Below are 18,905 nucleotides of genomic sequence, written 5' to 3'. Positions count from 1 at the left end.
AATATACTTGAACATAGAATTAACGAATATAACAGAATAGATAAGGAATAGAAAAGTGCTTTCTTTTACTGTGTATTTATTTTCGTGTACTCGATAGGACAATAGAGTAAATAAGCATTTCACCTGTATCCACAAGTATATTTCGGTGCACGCAGTTCGTATCTTTGATCAAGAACTACGTGAAGACCTCATAAAAAGTGACACAGTAGACCTTCTCTCAACTCAGTAACCTTTGAAGCTGGTAGCCGTCATCCCTTTCACCATATACCCATCTTGTGGAAAAAAATTAAAGCAAATACGCTCTCGCTCTCTCTCTCTCTCTCTCTCTCGCAATAACACCACCCTCTCTCAATAAATGCAATTGCACCCTCTCAATGCGCTCTGCAATAACTCCTCCTCACCGCATCCTCTCCACCTGTTACCTTTCTTCTTTCCGTCTTCCTCCTTCCTTTTCCTTTCCCCTTCCCTTCTCCTCACCTTCTTCCACCCTTCTCATGGCTTCTCTTGTGGTACCTTCTCCTCAAAAGTCTCAGCTAATGCCCAATTTTCCCCCTTTTTTCCGAAAAGTAAGTGAGAAAGAGAGAGAGGGAGACTCCTAGAGATCAGTGAGATAGTTGCTTTTTTTTTCCCCATCATCTTAGTTCGTGCAGAGTTCTCTGGTGTCAAAGGCTCTATATCTCTATCTTCTCTCCCCTCTTTCTTTCTATGCCTAGTAAATATACTGGACACCAAAGCGTAGTGTCATCTCGCTTCTTCTCAACATGCAAGCCTCCCGTTAGCCCTACGCACGAAACGAAGCCCATCCGAAAGGAAGAGAAGACCAAGAAGAGAAACAAAGATAGAGATATACGGAGAGAGAACGGAAGGGGGAGTAGAATTAGGGTTTGGTAGAGAGAAATATGCCTACAGGTATCATGATTCCGGCAAGACACGTGCCTTCAATGATCGGGAGGAACGCCGGTGCCGGCTTCGGGTCCTCATCAGCTCTGTCCCTTGGTCAGGTCTGCATGCAAAAAAAAGAAATCTCTGAATTCTTCTTCAGATTTTTTTCCTTCTTTTTCTTCCTTTATTTTCTTCCCGGAAAATGGTATAGATGGTCTGAGACACTGTGCAGTGCATGCTAGGCTGATGCAGGTGTTTGTAATCCGGACCGTTCTACTACTCCTTGCTTCGCTTGGCTTATTGGGCTTTTTCTATTTGTGGATTGAGTTTTGGGGGGGGCGTTTCAAAGGGGAACGGGTTGTCATTAGGTGGGTGTTTTTAGCCTTTTGAGGCTAAATCGTCTTCGATTTCTGAGAAGCAAAATTAGAGGTGAACCGTCGGTAGCACTCTTATTACAGAACAAGAGGTGACTCCTCTCATACTGTTAATACACACGCAGAGAGAGACGTACTCTCTTTGGTCTTCCTCTATTTTCCTTTTGATCTCTCAGAAAGATGGGGGATTGGGGAGGGAGGGGGTCCTATGTTTTCATATTACATTTCCTATTTCTCTAGACATTGATCTCTTCATCCTTCTCTACTTTTTCACTTCATACGCATACTTACATAAAGCAAGAGGTGAGTCCTTTCATACCATCTACACATAGAGATAGAAAGTGAGGAAAAGACATACTCTATTATCTTCTTGATCTCTTGAGGCAGAGAGAAGAGGATCGGCGCGGGAAGCTGTCGCGATACATCTTCCATTTCTCGAGACACAGATCTCATTTAATAATATAAAAGGGTCTTCTTTCTTCTTCTCACACTCTACTTTGTCCATGCACTTCCTCCACTTTCAAAATTTCTTTTGAAACCGTCATTCTCCGAGAGCATTCTTGGTAGATCTAACAAGTTTTGGCAGGGAATTTATCTTTCTCCTTCCATCTTCAATTTCAAATTTAACCCCTACTTCAAGAGGTGGGACAGAAAGATAATTAGAAATATATAGTAACATCTTCTTTTCCTTCCCTTGCATGTTTGCTTTCATCTGTATTTTCTTTCTTTCCTTCTTTCCTTCTTTCCTTCTTTCTTCTTTGTTTTCTAAAGATAATCTGATTATTGGAGGAAAAAAAGAGAGACTGAATGGTTTGTGTGATGTTGTTTGTAAATGATTGCAGCCAAATATTCTGGAGGGGCAGCAACTCCCCCTCCAACACCAGCACCAACAACCGAATCAGCTTTTTGAGATCCCGCAGACGACCACGGCCGAGAGCGAGATGGTAAGGACTCGCGAAGAGGAGTTCGAGAGCAAATCGGGGAGTGAGAATATCGAGGGGGCCTCCGGTGATGACCAGGATGCCAACCAGCGGCCGCGAAAGAAGCGCTACCACCGCCATACCCAGCATCAGATCCAAGAGATGGAGAAGTAATTTTCTGATTCCTTTTCATATCACCAAAGAAATCGGAGAGAAAAAATTAATATCAATGACTAATTTCATCTAGCTATACTCCCCAATTTCTCCAACCATCTCTCTCTCACCAACATCCCCACCGTGTCCCCCACCACCCCCAACCCCCGGGCCGGGCGCCCCACCTCCTTGCTTTCTCCCTACAACAAAAATGACTGAAAAAAAAAAAAAAACAGATTTTTTATTTATTGTTGCACATTTGAAAGTAAAGAAACAAAGCCCAACAACTCCATCATTCTTACTCTTTAACTCATATTTTTCCTTGGATTTGACATTTTTTCAGTCTTCGTGATGCATAGAACTACCAAGAAAATGACTACCTCTTTCTATTTCTTTTTTCTAGCTTTAAGTTTCTACTTTTCCTATAGATGGAATAAAAGGAAAAAAAGAGAGATCCAATTTCAGTTTCGTTTGAATTTTTACCTTGCTGACACACTATAATCTTCTTGGCTTGTGCATTATTCTGTAGTTTTCTGGACATTTATAAAAAAAAAAAAAAAAAAAAAAAAACTAAAAGAAAAGGGTCTACTTATTAGTTATTTGGCTGTGAATCCACTAATTATACCCTTTATTTCCTCCTAGTTTCTTCAAGACATGCCCCCACCCTGATGACAAGCAGCGAAAGGAGCTGAGCCGAGAGCTTGGGTTGGAGCCCCTGCAAGTCAAGTTCTGGTTCCAAAACAAGCGCACCCAAATGAAGGTTTAAACCTGAACCATCCACCCACAGGAAGAAAAGGGAAAAAAAATGCAAAAGAAGAAGGAGAAATTAAAAGGGACACCACCTTTTGAGCTCACTGCACTGAGTACCAGCCGCAGAAAACGTTCTTGCTAAATATGCTTCTACTTTTAGACACATTGTAAACGTTACTGTGTAGCTCATTACTATATCTTATGCATGTGTAGACATTATAGCAACCATTCTTAGCTTGCTCTACTAATTCTACTGCACAAACCACTCTACCCTTCTTTCATGTCATCCTCTAATCTCTCCTTCTGTTCCCTCTTACTTTCCTTATAGACTCAGCAGGAGAGGCATGAGAACACTCAACTAAGGGCCGAGAATGAGAAGCTCAGGGCTGAGAACTTGAGGTACAAAGAAGCCCTTAGCAATGCCTCATGCCCCAACTGTGGTGGCCCTGCTGCCCTTGGGGAGATGTCCTTTGATGAACACCACCTGAGGATTGAGAATGCTCGGTTAAGGGAGGAGGCAAGTGATTTATCTCAATAAAAGCTTGAAGGGCCCCGGTGAATTACGTTATTTTAAAACTCTTCTTGTTGTGTTTATTAATAGATTGATCGGATATCTGGAATAGCTGCAAAGTATGTTGGGAAGCCAATGGTGTCATACCCACTGCTCTCTTCTCCATTAGCTTCTCGCTCACCAATGGATCTTGGGGTGAGCGGGGGGTTTGGGGTCCAACCAGGCATTGGAGGTGAAATGTTTGGAGCTGGGGAGCTACTGAGGACTGTTTCGGGACAGCTCGAGATCGAGAAGCCAGTGGTTATCGAGCTTGCAGTGGCTGCAATGGAGGAGCTCATTCGAATGGCACAGCTTGGTGAGCCACTTTGGACGCCGGATCTCGATAGCTCAACTGAGACTCTAAATGAAGAGGAATATGTTAGGACATTCCCGAGAGGTATTGGTCCTAAACCATTTGGATTGAAGTCAGAGGCCTCTCGTGACACTGCTGTGGTAATCATGAATCACATCAATCTCCTTGAGATGCTTATGGATGTGGTATGAGGATTTGTACATTCAGCAGAATTCTGAAGTCATCTGTTTGTTCTTGATCATGGATCTGTAATTGGTTATCTAACAACTTAATTGATGTTTTACAGAATCAATGGTCCATGGTGTTTTCTAGCATCGTGTCAAGAGCTGTAACTTTGGAAGTGCTGTCAACAGGAGTAGCAGGAAACTATAATGGAGCTCTGCAAGTGGTATCTCTCTCTCTCTCTCTCTCTCTCTCTGCGCGCGCGCGCGCGCATGTTTAGCCTCTCTTTTCTTGAAGTGGTAAGCATATAAATTAAATTCATACACATTGAAATAATATAGCTAACCTGAAAAAAGCATAACCTTTTTCTTTTATTCTTACAGCCATAGTTATGATTCTTTGTGCGGTTCTATGCGTCAATAAGTCCAGGGAGCAATTCAGAAAGCAATTAGTATTTAAAGCTGAATTCTGCTCTAGTGGGTTGTTCATAATTAATTCAAGATAAATGTTATATTTTAAATGTAATAAATGCCATTTAAATTGTAATAATTGTGTTTGCAGGTTTTGATGTCATAGAGCTAATTGTTTCTTTGCCTTGGTTGTACATGAATGACTAAATTTTTGAGCGCTATACTCCTTTAAATAGTTTGTTTTCCAACATGTTCATATACATAAATTTGTATGCATATCTAGGTACACAGATGTCATGAAATGTATTTTTTGTTTTTCATTTCCATCAGTAAGGCAATAGGTATGGTCCATGCTAAAGGTACAAGACTGGAATGATTTATACAATAAATGTGATTGTTAATTATTACATCTATACAATAAATGTTATATATGTTGTGTATTTATGACATTACTACGCCTTGTACCAGCAATTACATATGCTGCATGGTATCATGTGATATTTTTTCTTCAATTATCTTTGCCAGTTGATTGCATCTATAAATGTATAACATACTGACATTGTATACCAGCTTTATTTGTTTATTGATGTAAGTATTTTTTGTAAGTAAGATATTGGTAGATGTAATTGATGAGGCTTTTTAGACTACAACAAGGTGGTCACTGATTTGGGTCTAAAGAATGTTTGGAGATGATAAAATGGAGCTGGCATCGGTGAAGATGTAAACCATGATATAAACCAAAATTCTGAAAAAAAATTGTAGTACAGTCTCCAACTACATGGAACTAGACTCATATATACAATCCTATCCAATGAAGAAAAAAAAAATTTCTATAGTCTAGTTGTTGTACCTTCCACTACATGGAAGGAGGTTTTAGAATCTGGGTGCAACAACCTACAACCTCATCCAAAAAGACTAGTGAAAAATATCATGATCTTTACAAGTATCTAAAATCTGCACAGTGCATATCCAATATGGAATTAAACAAATGCCCACATGGATCTTCATATACTTTCCTTGTTTTAAGTTTTGGCATTATCACTATACTATAAAGATCCAAATCCATACAAATCAAGTTGTAAATACTAAGATTAGCTTGTTGACATGGGCCACATGCTAAGTCCAATTTGATATTATTTGTATAAACCAAGGATTTCACCTAGAAGTGTTAGCTAGAAAGTTGTTGTTTGGATTCATTGGTCCAGTATATCTTAATATCTACCTAGGTCATAGTGCTTGTTGGATTAAACACACCTATTTGGGTCCTCACACTGGGTGATGTTTCCTGAGTATGTATTGCGAATTTTAAATAGGTGGTGTCCTTATAGCTTTTCTTTAAGGAAACTGAGATTCTAGTATAAAACCAAGTAAAACTTCCTTACCATCTGATTTTGTATTAAACAAAAATTTAAGCAATGCCTTATCAAGTTTCTAAAAGAAATTGATATGTTATATTATATATTAATCATTTTATTTGCTTCAAAATAATGATGTCTGCACCATCAATCATTTCATAGAAATGATGGAAGTGTTATCCATGTCAAATAGTTGTGGAAACACCACCCAAGGTTAGAACTTTCTCTTGATAGGAGAGGGGTTGCAACCACAAGATCATATATATAGCTATGTTAAAATAGGTCTGAATTTTGTTCTTACTGAAACTTGGTTTTAATTATTTACTAACGTGAGAACTCAACCTCAAGGAGCGCTAATGCTGGATGGACAATAAATTAAAGTTTGACATAAGTAACATTTTCTGTATGACACTGACTGAAATAAATTTCATTTGTTCAAAGAAAATCTCAGTTCATTACCTTATTGTTCGCAAATAGAGTCTTTTCTGATTATCCCTCCTTTATATCTTTTATCATAAACATTTAACTTGACACACAAAAATGTGAGCGCCTTTATATATTCCTGTTAGAAGACTCCATGCCTTTATGTTCCAGAAGCATGAGAAGACAACAAAATAATGTGTAAATTTGTTGCGTTAAAACTCAAAGTTAACTCTAAAATGAGTAATCATGCACAGAAAGAATTTTGATCTGACTAACTCTTCCAAAATTATTTATTTAGATTTCATTTTTTCTAACTCAATACAAATTTTAATCATATAGTTATCTTTGGTGAAAATAATCATGTAATTGTTGACTTGGAGATTACTGTATTCAAATTTATCTAGCCTCTCTAGATCAAAAAAGACCTCAGAGTGTTCTCTTGCAGGGTGGTATCTGTATCATGTACTAAATCTTGCTTATTACTCATGTACAGCTTCCTATTTTCTCAACAGAAAAAATGACTTGTCCTCATTCTTCTGATAAATTTTTGTTCCAGTTTAACAAGAATAAAGACCTTATGATTTTGAACTGTCAGATGTCAGCGGAATTCCAAGTACCATCTCCACTGGTTCCAACTCGTGAGAGTTTATTCGTGAGGTATTGCAAGCAGCATGCTGAAGGAACCTGGGCAGTAGTTGATGTTTCCTTGGACAGCTTACGTCCAAGTCCCGCATTGAGATGTCGAAGAAGGCCATCAGGCTGCTTAATTCAAGAAATGCCGAATGGTTACTCAAAGGTAAACAAGCACGTAGAAATAGTTAATTGACTCAAGTACAAATCTAAACATGAGCGTATCAACCATGTCTTATCCCATATCTGTAATCAGCTCTGCAAATTCTTATGTGCCACCTAATTATATCAAATTTAGCTTTCGCTATCTTAGACCTCTATCTTATTGGAAATGGTATAAACGTATTTTGTTTTCTAAAAACATTTCATAGGTGATTTGGGTGGAACATGTTGAAGTAGATGACCGGTCTGTTCACAATATATACAAACCTTTGGTCAACTCAGGCCTAGCATTTGGTGCTAAACGGTGGGTCAGTACTTTGGATCGACAGTGTGAGCGCCTGGCAAGTGTAATGGCTAGTAACATCCCCTCCGGGGACATTGGTGGTAATGATTAATTCATTCTTTTTATTTCAGAATGAATTCAATTATGATGTGAAATATATAGTAAACAAGTGATTTTCTTTTTCTTGGATCCACGATTTATTTATTTATTTATTTTATTTTTATTTTATTTTATTTTTTTTGATGATTTGGTATCACAGTGATAACTACTCCAGAAGGGAGGAAGAGCATGTTGAAGCTAGCTGAGAGGATGGTTATAAGCTTTTGTGGTGGTGTGACTGCCTCAACTACACATCAGTGGACTACTTTATCCGGTAGTGGTGCAGAGGATGTAAGAGTCATGACAAGAAAGAGCGTTGACGATCCCGGCAGGCCACCTGGTATTGTCCTCAATGCTGCCACTTCCTTCTGGCTTCCTGTCCCACCGAAGAGGGTCTTCGATTTCCTCCGTAATGAGAGCTCTCGCAGTGAGGTATTCCAATCAGAATAACTAAATATATTCTTCTCCTTAAGAACGGGGCTGAAATATGGTTGAATTTGACTTCAAAATTCCACTAGAATAAGGCTTTGTTACTGATTTGTAACCTAGTTCCCATTGTACTGTAGTCATATCTTAATTTATTATAGTAGTATAAGGGGAATAATAAATTTTGCAATTGCAATAATAATATATGTATTTGAAAAGGGTAGATAAGAAACACTAAACTTCGCATATCTCTGGATTATTGGTACATTCACAGTGGGATATCCTCTCCAATGGTGGTGTAGTTCAGGAAATGGCTCACATCGCCAATGGCCGAGATCACGGCAACTGCGTCTCTCTCCTCCGCGTCAATGTAAGCTTATAAATATCAAAACTTTGTTCGTTTTTTTTTTTTTTTTTCTTCTTACTTTTTGTCGCTCGATTGCACTTCCATGTCTTCATGCATTTAGTCTGACTTCAGATAATCATAAGTTAGATATTTTTGTCAACTATTTGCTTTAGTAACTTCTGTGGAAACACTTCTTTATTTTGCACCACTTCATGAGTTAAATGTACTAAATATACCTCACTCAATGATATGATCTTAGAGCGCAAACTCGAACCAGAGCAACATGTTGATACTACAAGAGAGCTGCACTGATCCAACGGGCTCCTATGTGATCTATGCTCCAGTGGATATGGTTGCTATGAATGTGGTTCTAAGTGGCGGTGACCCTGACTATGTTGCACTTCTGCCATCCGGCTTTGCCATCCTCCCTGATGGTCCTACTGGGATGCCAGGTGGGGGCGTAGGGGAGGTTGGTTCTGGTGGATCACTCCTGACTGTTGCGTTCCAAATCCTCGTCGACTCGGTCCCAACTGCCAAACTCTCACTTGGGTCGGTAGCGACGGTTAACAGCCTCATTGCCTGTACTGTTGAAAGAATCAAAGCTGCGGTGTCGGGTGAAAGTGCCCAGTAAACCTAAAGACTATAAATATAAAGGTAAGATTAAACATTTTCAGAACTAACTTATCAGAAATTAGTTTTTTTTTTTTTTTATTCATTTAACCTTCTTGAATTTAGTTTTTTTTTCTTCATTTTTCCTGCCTGAAATAAGGTTACTTCTAGTTTAGCTTCTCTTTTGTGGTATTAAATATCGGACCAATGAGCTCTATGGGGGGTTCATAACATCCGAATTTTGAGGTTTTTAAGCCATGGTTTTCTTCCCTTTTTTATATTGAATGCATGTGGAAGTGTCTGAAGGGAGTTCATAACATCAGAATGTTGAGGGTTTTGAGCCTAGTGTTTTTTTTTTTGGTGGACGCGGGGGAGTGGCGTAGAGAGCTGAAGGTTTGTTAATCTGATTTTTTGTCTTAGAAAATTCACTCATATAACTTCTGCAGTGAAAATTTGAAGGAAACTTTTGCTTTTCTCACGATGGTGAGAATTCAACGTTTATCATGTCAAGGCTTGCTCGGTTTTTCTTTTCAAAAATTTTGCTGCCTCACAAAAAACAGGTGGAGAGTAAATTTTTTCTTTAGGTTTGCATGAATGTCATTAAAACCGTTTGTACTATTTGGTTTTGCTAATTATACTTAATTTTCAATCAAATTCTCTTTTTGTTGGACGCTTCTCATTGCTCTCCTGGTAATTTAGATCTCAGCTAGTAAATAATTTAGTCTAACTAGCCTCTAACCATGTTCTTTTTTTCCTTCCTGTTCTTTTTTCTTTCGTTTCCTCCAGGTGGACAGGAGAAGGAGAGGACTTTGGAGCTTTATTTGTGGCAAGTCAAGAACGCACCTCAGACTCTCCTTGCCATGTGGTGTTGGTTTGTTTGTTGGTCAATTCAATTACAAGCACTCCCCCACCACCACTACGCAAGGGGGGTTGGTTCGGGTATTGACTTTCCCTTGGTTGACAACTAGTACCTCTCTCGGTTTTGCAACACTTCTCTTTGTAATTCTCTCTCTTCAAGTATTTTCCTACCCTTTGTGGACAAACATGATACATTTTGTGCTTTGTGTCACTTTCGTCATCCAATTTCATCCCTTTGTTGTGTTGGTGACTGTAGTCGAATTAAATGCCTAATCCACCAAGTGACTTTGCTTCCCCTTTTATTTTTAAGAGTTTATGGAAGATCATGTCTGTATGATATTTTTCCTCTTATCCTCTCTCTCTCCAAGGAAATAGCGATAATAATGGTAATATGGCGTTTGCTTTCATAAGTCCAATGGTGTCTTCCATCAAAACAAAAAAGGTCCAATGGTGTCATCAAATATGATTGGAGACTTGATAGATTATTGTTGCACATAGCCCTTGTTGTTGTTGGCTACGGGGGTCTGATGACCACAAACTAAAGATCTCGCTGAAGGCCGTCTTTTTCATACCGTAGCTTTGTTCATCCCTTCACATTATAAAGTCTTAAACGAGATGAGATCCCTTCTATTCTTTTCGGCGGTGGAATAGAATCCGTCTACAACAATATTTGAGATGCATGCTACCCACAAGTATATCCTTCATCGTTCAGTGGCATACTGGCATACCAAAAAAAACATATGGGAAATGACATATTCGCTTATAAGTTTTCAGCCTTTTTATTATTACTGACTATCAGTTCACATTTGTAGTTTTATATTTTTTTTTTTTCGAGGAAGCTGGAGGCTAACAGGATTCCATTAGCCATCAGAAATTTATTCAACAAACATAACTGTATAATGTATCAAAGGAAACTAAAGATAAGATTATACAATAACTTTTAAAGGAGAAGATTGCAAATGCCCAAGGGAAAAACATTAAGAAGGAAAGGGTCAAAATAGACTTAGAAGAAATCTTAAGGCATAGATGCAGAAAGAATCATAGAATTCACCGTTGCAAGGTTCTTCATCATCATCTCAAAATGAAACAAGGCAACCAAGAGGGAAGTATAGTAAAAAGGATGAATTGCAGCCAGCTAAGCATTGTCCTCTCCTCTGGAAGGAAGGTCAGCACCATTACTTCCATTGTCTTTGAGGAGATGCTTATAGAGAATGGACCAGTCATTGAATAAATGAATCACCTGCCAAAAAATCGACTTCTCTGATGAAGATTTGTTAAGGAAAATCTGAGAATTTCATTCTTTCTAGCAATGCCATGCCACAACTACTATCAACATGAGAGCCGAATGTTGGAGGTCATGTTTGAAATTCTGCCTATGCCATGAATCACAGATTTGAGAGGAGAAATGTTTAGCCTGTCAGAGATCCAAGACCAAATTTGGGAGGTAAAGGAGCAATTAACTAACAGATGATTAGTGGATTCAGAGGCACTAGAGCAAAGGACATAACCACCAACACTCCTATTTAATTTCTTTCGAAGGATCTCCTTGGTATTAAGTTTATTTAGAAGGGCCAACCATAAGAAATATTTAACTTTCCATAGAACTTTAGACTTCTAAATCAAATTTGCCATAGGCTATTTTACACCTCTAGAGATAAGAAATTTATATAAGGAAGAAGTTGTAAAGTTACCTGATGCTTCCAGCTGCCCGAGTCAGCATTCAATCGAACATCAGCAAGAATAGAGAGTAAGTCAGCTTTTTCTTGCATCACAGCTATAGAAAGAGAAGTGGTTCGAACACGCCATAACCCCACCCTTGCATTAAAATTAGAGGCGACTGAACCTTTCTTACCACAGCAACAAGCATAGAGGTTGGGGAATAGAATTTTGAGAGGAGCAAAGACAAACCAACTATCATGCCAAAAGGAAACATTCAGACCATTTCCAACATCATATCTTACTCTGTTCCAAACAGGCGACAGGGATTTGATGATATCCTTTCAAATGTTGGAACAAAGTCTTTTAGGCTTCCAATTTTCAGAGAGTTTGAACCTCTTGAAGTAAGCACCAGCTACAATTTTCTTCCACTACCTTCTCTTTCAGGAACCTCCAGCCACATTTTGCCAGCAAAGATTGATTAAAGAATTTCAAATCTTTGATCCCCAGCCCACCTTTCTTAGGAAGACAACTTTGCCTAGAAGACCTTGTAGGAGATGCCATTAGCAAAGTCTGAATCCTTCCAAAGGAAGGTCGGTCTAATTTTATCCAGATTCTTAACAATCCAAGTAGGCAATCTATAGAAAGATAAGAAGTAGACTGGAAGGAATGATAACACAACATTAATCATTCCACCAAACGAAATAAATTTGCTTTTCCACACAGTAAGTTTGGAGTCAAATCTTTGAATAAGAGGCAACCAATGAATTTTTGCAAGCCGACGTCCTTTAAGAGGTAATCCAAGGTAATTAAGAGGAAGAGAAAAGAGCTTGCAATTCAACCATGAGGCACAGTCCACTAAAATTCTAGAATCAGATCCAATGACCACAATAGAAATTTTTTGAAAGTTGATAGTCAGACAAGAAATTAATTCAAAATAGTATAGGATTAGTTTGAGTCCTGAAATATTTACTCTATCAGCTTTGGCAAAAATCAACATATCATAAGCATATTGCAAGATCTTAGACCCCCCTAAGATATAAGGATTTCCAAGGCCAGAGAAGATATGAGAGGTAGCAGCTTTGTTGAGAAGTTTGCATAAAGAATTAGTTGAAAGAAAAAATAGAAAGGGTAATAATGGATCACCTTGCCAAATATCTCTTTTGTAAGGAATCCAAGCCCCGTAATCACCATTGAAATGAACAACCACTTTGGAAGAATTGAGAAGGTTTTTCATCTAGCCACACCATTTAGGTGGAAATCCTCTAAAATATAGCATTTTCAAGATATATCGGTGTCAATTTTATCAAAAGCCTTAGAAAAGTCCAACTTACAAATTAGATCCAGGTCAAGACTCTTCTTAGAGAGGTGAAAGATCTCATTAACATAGAATATATTGTTTAAGATTGATCTACCTTTTATGAATGTAGTCTGCACTGAATCTACTAGAGAATTCAAAAGAGGCTTTAATGTATTTGCCAAGACCTTCAAAAAAAATATTTTTGACACAATTGTGGATGAGATTCATCCGTCGGAAATCAGTAGGGGATGATGCCGACTCTTTTTTAGGAATGAGGGCCAAGAAGGCATAGTTAAGATGGGATAAATCCAAGTTTGAATCAAAGAGCTGTTGAAATAGAGCAAAAATACCTAGACAGACAATATCTCACAAGCGATGGAAGAAATCAAAAGAAAAACCATCAGGTTCAAGATATTTATCTGAGTTAAAGCTAAAGACTGCATCCTTGATCTCTTCCATGGTGAATAAGCGATTCGACTTGTCAAGGCTCAAGGCAGAAGAATCAAAGAGATCATCCTGATTAAGATCCAAACAAAAAGCAGTAGGTTTATTAAAAGGTTCCTTTATGTAAGAAGAGAAGACCATCATAATTTGATTGGGATCATGCATAATCTGACCATTCCAGGTGACATGCGAAATCCAATTATTCTTTTCATGATAGTTAGCTATCTTATGAAAGAAAAGAGTGTTATTGTTTCCTTCTTTGATCCATTTGGATTTGACCCTTTGCTTCCAATACACCTCTTCAATCTTATAGATTTGGAGCAATTTCTATCTACAAGAGTTTCTTAGCTGTCGATCAGCAACAGGTAAAGAGGCAAATTCCTCAAAACGATCCAAAGTCTGAATATTTTGTAAGACATCAGATTTGGCCTTCAAAGTGGCCCATCTAATCTCAGCACTCCAAGAATTTAGTGCTTTCTTGGTCTTGTGAAGCTTCAAAACTAGAGAGGCATGGCATCAAGGATAGGTGGAGTAGTCGTACATCCAAGCTTTTAAAACCACCTCAAGGATAGAATCTTGAGAAAGCCAACAGTACTAAGAAGAAGATTCTCCTCCTTTTTGTCGGTTCAAGATATGAAAGAAGGATAGGAGTATGATCTGAATATGGATTGGGGAAGCAGACTGAATGGAGTTAGGGCATAAAGAGTCCCATTCAAAAGAAAAAAGAAAGCTATCTAGCTTTACCAAGATGGGAGGGCCCCATTGCTTCAAGTGAAAGTTTAGCCCTTTAGTGGTAGATCCATTAGTTACAAAGATCTGATTAGCCACAAGAAAGCAAGAGTGATATTTTTAGATTGAGGATTACCATTTCTCTCAAAAATTTTGTATGTAGCATTAAAATCTCCACCGACCATACATTGGCCAGAGAAAGATTGACGAATTTGTTAGAAAATCAGGTAGGATATATGCATAGATTTTAAAAATCTTTTCAATCATAGCAGAAAAATAATCAGATTAAACTCTTTAACCCCACATGCATTAGATCTCATCTAATTCTACTCAAGTCCTAGAGTAAGGATATGCATATAATCTAAAAAATAAAATAAGGATGAGATCAAATCTTAATACATTTGCATGGAAAGAAATTCACCGCTACCGATGATCTCAGATTCGAAGATCCTTGAGCCACACACGTGTCCGACTTCTACAAATATCCACCGGGATCAATCTTGAATCTTTTTTCTCATATTAGATCCTTCTTCTCCAAGAAAGATCTATGCCTCTATGAAACTTGATCAACAAATGATTTGGACTGTAACTTCAACCTTTGAACTGCAGCCTCCTTCTCCTCATTTTTTGCTGTAGAAAAAGACTGATATGATCGCGATGTTGTCGTTAGGACACCGTGATTATTAATTTAATTCTGACTTTAATAAAAATTAAAAATATATAGAAAGTAATGAGTTGGGTCGAATCTACAGAGAAGGCAGGATTTTGATTTGAAATCTTTGATTTTATAAAAAAAAATAAAATTTTGAAGAAAGTAATTTAAGTCAGAAAGCAAAAATTAAAAGTATAAAAAGTAAATTCGGTACTAAGATCTACTAACTAGATCCTAGCATCTACTTACAATAAAAATAAATAATAAAAATTTTAAAAATATAAAATAAATTGATACTAAGATCTACTAATTAGATCCTAGCATCTACTTGCAAAAAATAAAAGATAAAAATTTAAAAGTGTAATAAAATAAAATTTATATTAATTGAAATTAAAATTCAAGTACAAAAAATTTTAAAAAAATAATAAAATAAAATAAAAAATAAAATTATAATAAAAATCTAAAGTTGATCAATACAGTCTCGTCGGAAAGATGGTTGATAACCTCTCCTTTCTTCATACTCCGTAGAACGAACCGACTTTTCTTCTTCTTTTTTTTGGATTCCTAAAGCTATCTATTTTTTTTTAATTTTTTTTAATCTTTTCACTGATTTTTTCTGCTCTCAAGACTTATTTTCAGACCTCCTATTTATAGATGAATTTTTCATCTTTTTCTGATCACAAAAAGAGTCTTAAAACCCTTAAAAATCGTATAATATCCTTAAAATTAATTTCTGACCATCGAATCTTCAATGGACCACCCAGATCTGATCAAAATCAATATTTTTAATCTTTCTCTTAGTCGAATTCCACCACAGCCATCCAATCGCACTCTAGATTGAATTCTTGCCTTCGGATGGTCCTTTATCTCCTTAACAAAGTCGAGAACACTGTCAGCCGTTGGATCTCGTGTTGAATTAAATCTGGGCCGTCGATCAATGCTCAAAAATCTTATTCAAAGTCAGGAATGACGTCAACCATTGGATCAACCTCTAGTCAATTTCTAGCAATTGGATCATGCAAAACCTTCCTCCTTTCAACTGGCAACCAATGTGGATAGTCGGATCTGGTTCAGTTTGAATTTGGACCGTTGGATTATGCAAATTTCTTTCACCTCGCCTGTGAACCACACCTGTGGACCACGAAACTATTCTGTGGATCGAGCGGCCGATCCACCATGCACCAAAGGTAATAAAAATTATTTTTAAGGATATTTTGGCTTATTTTTTGCTCCAATTTTTATCTAAAAAATAGAAAAAAATATGCATTAAATTTTTCAAAAATTTTTAATTATTTTGGTGCTTAAAGTTTTAATTAAATTAATATCTATTTTTCATAAATATACTTTAATTTCATATTTTATCAAAATTATCTATTTTTGTAAGAAAATTTAATTTATTCATGAAATTAATTTTTTAGAAGATGTTAGCACCATAAATTATCAAAAAATATCTTCGATAAATGTAAAAATATACCACTTATCACACCTCCCAACTTGAACTTTGTTCGTCTTTGAGTAAAGAAAAAATTTAGAATTAAGTACTGTTTAACTTAAAATTTTGAATTTCACCAAATAATTTTCAAAAATATCATTGAAGTCTAGTAGAACGTGAGTGAGGTATGTCATTGGAGTATTAATACTAATCAACATAAGAGTTAAACTGAGAATACTAAAATTTTTTTGAATTTTTTTAAATTATTCCTACTTTTATCTCCAAATCATTAACCTTCATATAGACAAGTATATTATTACTTCCATCCTTCATTTATTGATTATTATTATTTTTTTAACATTGTACTGCTATTGAGTGTCTTAACCCCTTAAGCTTTCTGTTTGAACCATGTAGCGAGTTTTCAGCTAGTGACTCCTGAACCAAATGGCTTTAGGACACTAGGTATAAAATATCCCTCGGACCTACTTGCTCGAATCAAATAGGCTACAAGTTAAAACTAGCTTTATAACGACTTTCTTTGCCTTTCATACCTTTTGACATGAAACTCAATGCTTGCTTAGGCAAAAAGGCCCGGTTACTCAGTATAAAGTACTTGAAAACTCTTATATATATATATATAATGTATAGTTATCCTACAAAAGTTTATAAAAAGTAAACTCTTCTTTGATATTGGTAGAAAAATTTAGAAATACTTAAAAAAAACTTGTTTAAGTTCTAAACTTAACTCTTTATTAAGTTTTCTTAATACTTAATCTCTCAATATCTCACAAACTCTCTAGTCTGTGCATCATTTTTTTTTTAAATACTTAATTTAACTCAATTTTTAAGTGTAATTAGATGCTTAAATACTAAATACTAACTTACTTGAGGACTTAAAATTTAAAAAAAAAAAAATTATTATTTTTCTTTCCAACTTAATCGACATTGTCCTCAATGGAGTAGAAAAAATGAAAGGTATAAAGAAAGAAAAAGAGATATGCCACCTGATCCAGAAATCTTTTCAAAAGGTTCTCTCCCAACTTAGCCAAAATTATCTTCAGATCCTTACAAAAGATACAAAGTAAGACTTGATTAACCTAAACAAAATATAAAAAATAATAAAAAGCAAAAGTTGAAATTGGGTTGCCTCCCAGAAAGTGCTAAGTTTATCGTCTTCAGTCAGACTATGCCGATTCTCACCTATCCCGTATCAAATATTGGATTGATAAATTTTAATGATTTTAGATTGTCAATCTTATGAAGATGGCCTATGATAAATTTTAATAGTTTGTTGCCAATCTTCAAAAAATATTTCACATCTCTATTTTTAATTTTAAAAAGATAATTTATAAACCCATTCACAGACCCTTGTTTGTTGAAAATTTCTCCTATTTGTTCTTCTAAAATGCTAAAGAATTGAATTTTTGAGTTAGGAGTTGAGTTTGAAGTAATGGATGCTGAAAGGATATCACTTGATTCTAAACATAGATACTCAGATGTGATACAGGGCGATTTTAATTCTGGAGAAGGTGATGATTCTAAAGTGGAAGAACCAGCTTCTAGGACTGAAGGAAATGAAACTTTTGGTGAATATATCTCGGGTAACTCATCCGCTTTCTTTTTTTCTTTATCCTTTTCATTCAGATCAATAATAATTTCGAGCTTAGATTCTTCTATTAGGTTAGCCTCAGTACTAACCTCCTCTTCTAAATTCATACTTTGATTAGCATCAGTACTAGCCTTATTCACTTAGACTTGATATAGGTCCTTAAGAATCTTATCACTTTTAAGCTCAAAGATTACTTTGTCATTTTCAAATTGAGGATTCTTAAGTGGGACATTGGATTGTTGACTAGGTCCAGGTGGTTGGTGGGTGGTTGCATTATTTTCAAAATTCAATATTTGTTGGCTCGACAATTGATCCAGTTCTCTCCTCATAGTAGACTCAGCTAATTGACCTATTTGTGCTTCTAGCCTGGTGAGAGATTGCTGTTGAGTCACAATTATTTGTTGGAGTTAGCTAAATCTATCGTCGGCTAGATTGGTCTGTTGAGGAGGTGGGTATGATGGCTGATTATAATAGGATGGCAGATAGATTGACTAGGTTGACCTCTATTATAGGCATAATTTTGGTATTGGAGCTTATTCTGAAAGTTCTGTACAGAAAAAATTTGGATCTAAGCCTGAGTCTGTTAGGGTCTCTAAGAAAAATTAAGATGGTTCCTCCAATCTTGGTTATATGCATTTAAGAATGGGTCATTGACAGGATTGGAGTAACCTTGAGCAGCTTGAACTTGTTCTTGGATGAAAGATGAAAACTGTATAGTCGTAGGACATTCACTAACATGATGGGCTGGGCTAGCATAGATAGAATAAATCTTCTGATAATTGGAAGGTTGTATATTGCGCAGGAGATTATAGACCTAGGGCTAAATATTTATCTATAAGAATGTCGACTTTATCTAATTTTTGGGCTAATAGGTTCAAATCAACCTCAAGACTAGAGTTAGAATATTTGATCTCATAGAATGATGGAAACATCAATGGGTTATAGGTGGAAGAAATAAAATATTTTTTCATCTACCTAGGTAGTTCTCATAATTTCTAGCTATTTAATTTTTAGATGTAACATGGATCAGCCGTTCAATTTTAGAATTGGGTTCAACTAGGTCAGATAAAAAATTATACTGTACATGTATCAGTGCAAACCCTAATGTGTGTGATTTAGATTTTTTTTTTAATTTTATTTTTTAAGAAGAGAAAGAAAGAAAAAGAGAAGAGAAAGAAAGAGAGAAGTTTTAAAGATGAGATCCTTAAGAAAGTCCTAGACCTAAAGACAAAAGGTGAGAAGAATTAGTTAAGGTTGAGTGTTAATTATAATCAAGTTAGCAGATAATTAAACCTAGACACCTATGGATTTCTTAGACCTAACAGTTCTATATAGAGTGGCTTAGTCTAAATACAAATTGAGTTTATTCTCACTTCCT

The 18,905-nt window shown here is 36.3% G+C and overlaps 1 protein-coding gene across 1 annotated transcript; it reads left to right on the top strand.

The window, feature by feature from the left end:
* The first annotated feature begins 756 nt into the window (after window positions 1-756).
* Window positions 757-10,007, top strand: LOC105035130 (homeobox-leucine zipper protein ROC2). Its single transcript, XM_010910553.4, has 12 exons — window positions 757-1,001; window positions 2,099-2,346; window positions 2,972-3,089; window positions 3,408-3,596; window positions 3,681-4,127; window positions 4,229-4,330; window positions 6,888-7,088; window positions 7,294-7,468; window positions 7,627-7,898; window positions 8,167-8,262; window positions 8,498-8,892; window positions 9,634-10,007. The coding sequence occupies exons 1-11, from the start codon at window positions 900-902 to the stop codon at window positions 8,867-8,869; spliced, it is 2,322 nt and encodes a 773-aa protein (XP_010908855.1). The 5' UTR covers window positions 757-899; the 3' UTR covers window positions 8,870-8,892; window positions 9,634-10,007.
* The last annotated feature ends 8,898 nt before the right edge of the window (window positions 10,008-18,905 follow it).

This window comes from Elaeis guineensis, chromosome 5 (assembly GCF_000442705.2).
Source record: "Elaeis guineensis isolate ETL-2024a chromosome 5, EG11, whole genome shotgun sequence".
Classification (NCBI taxonomy): Eukaryota; Viridiplantae; Streptophyta; class Magnoliopsida; order Arecales; family Arecaceae; genus Elaeis; species Elaeis guineensis.
This window is presented reverse-complemented; position numbering and strand designations above follow the sequence as displayed.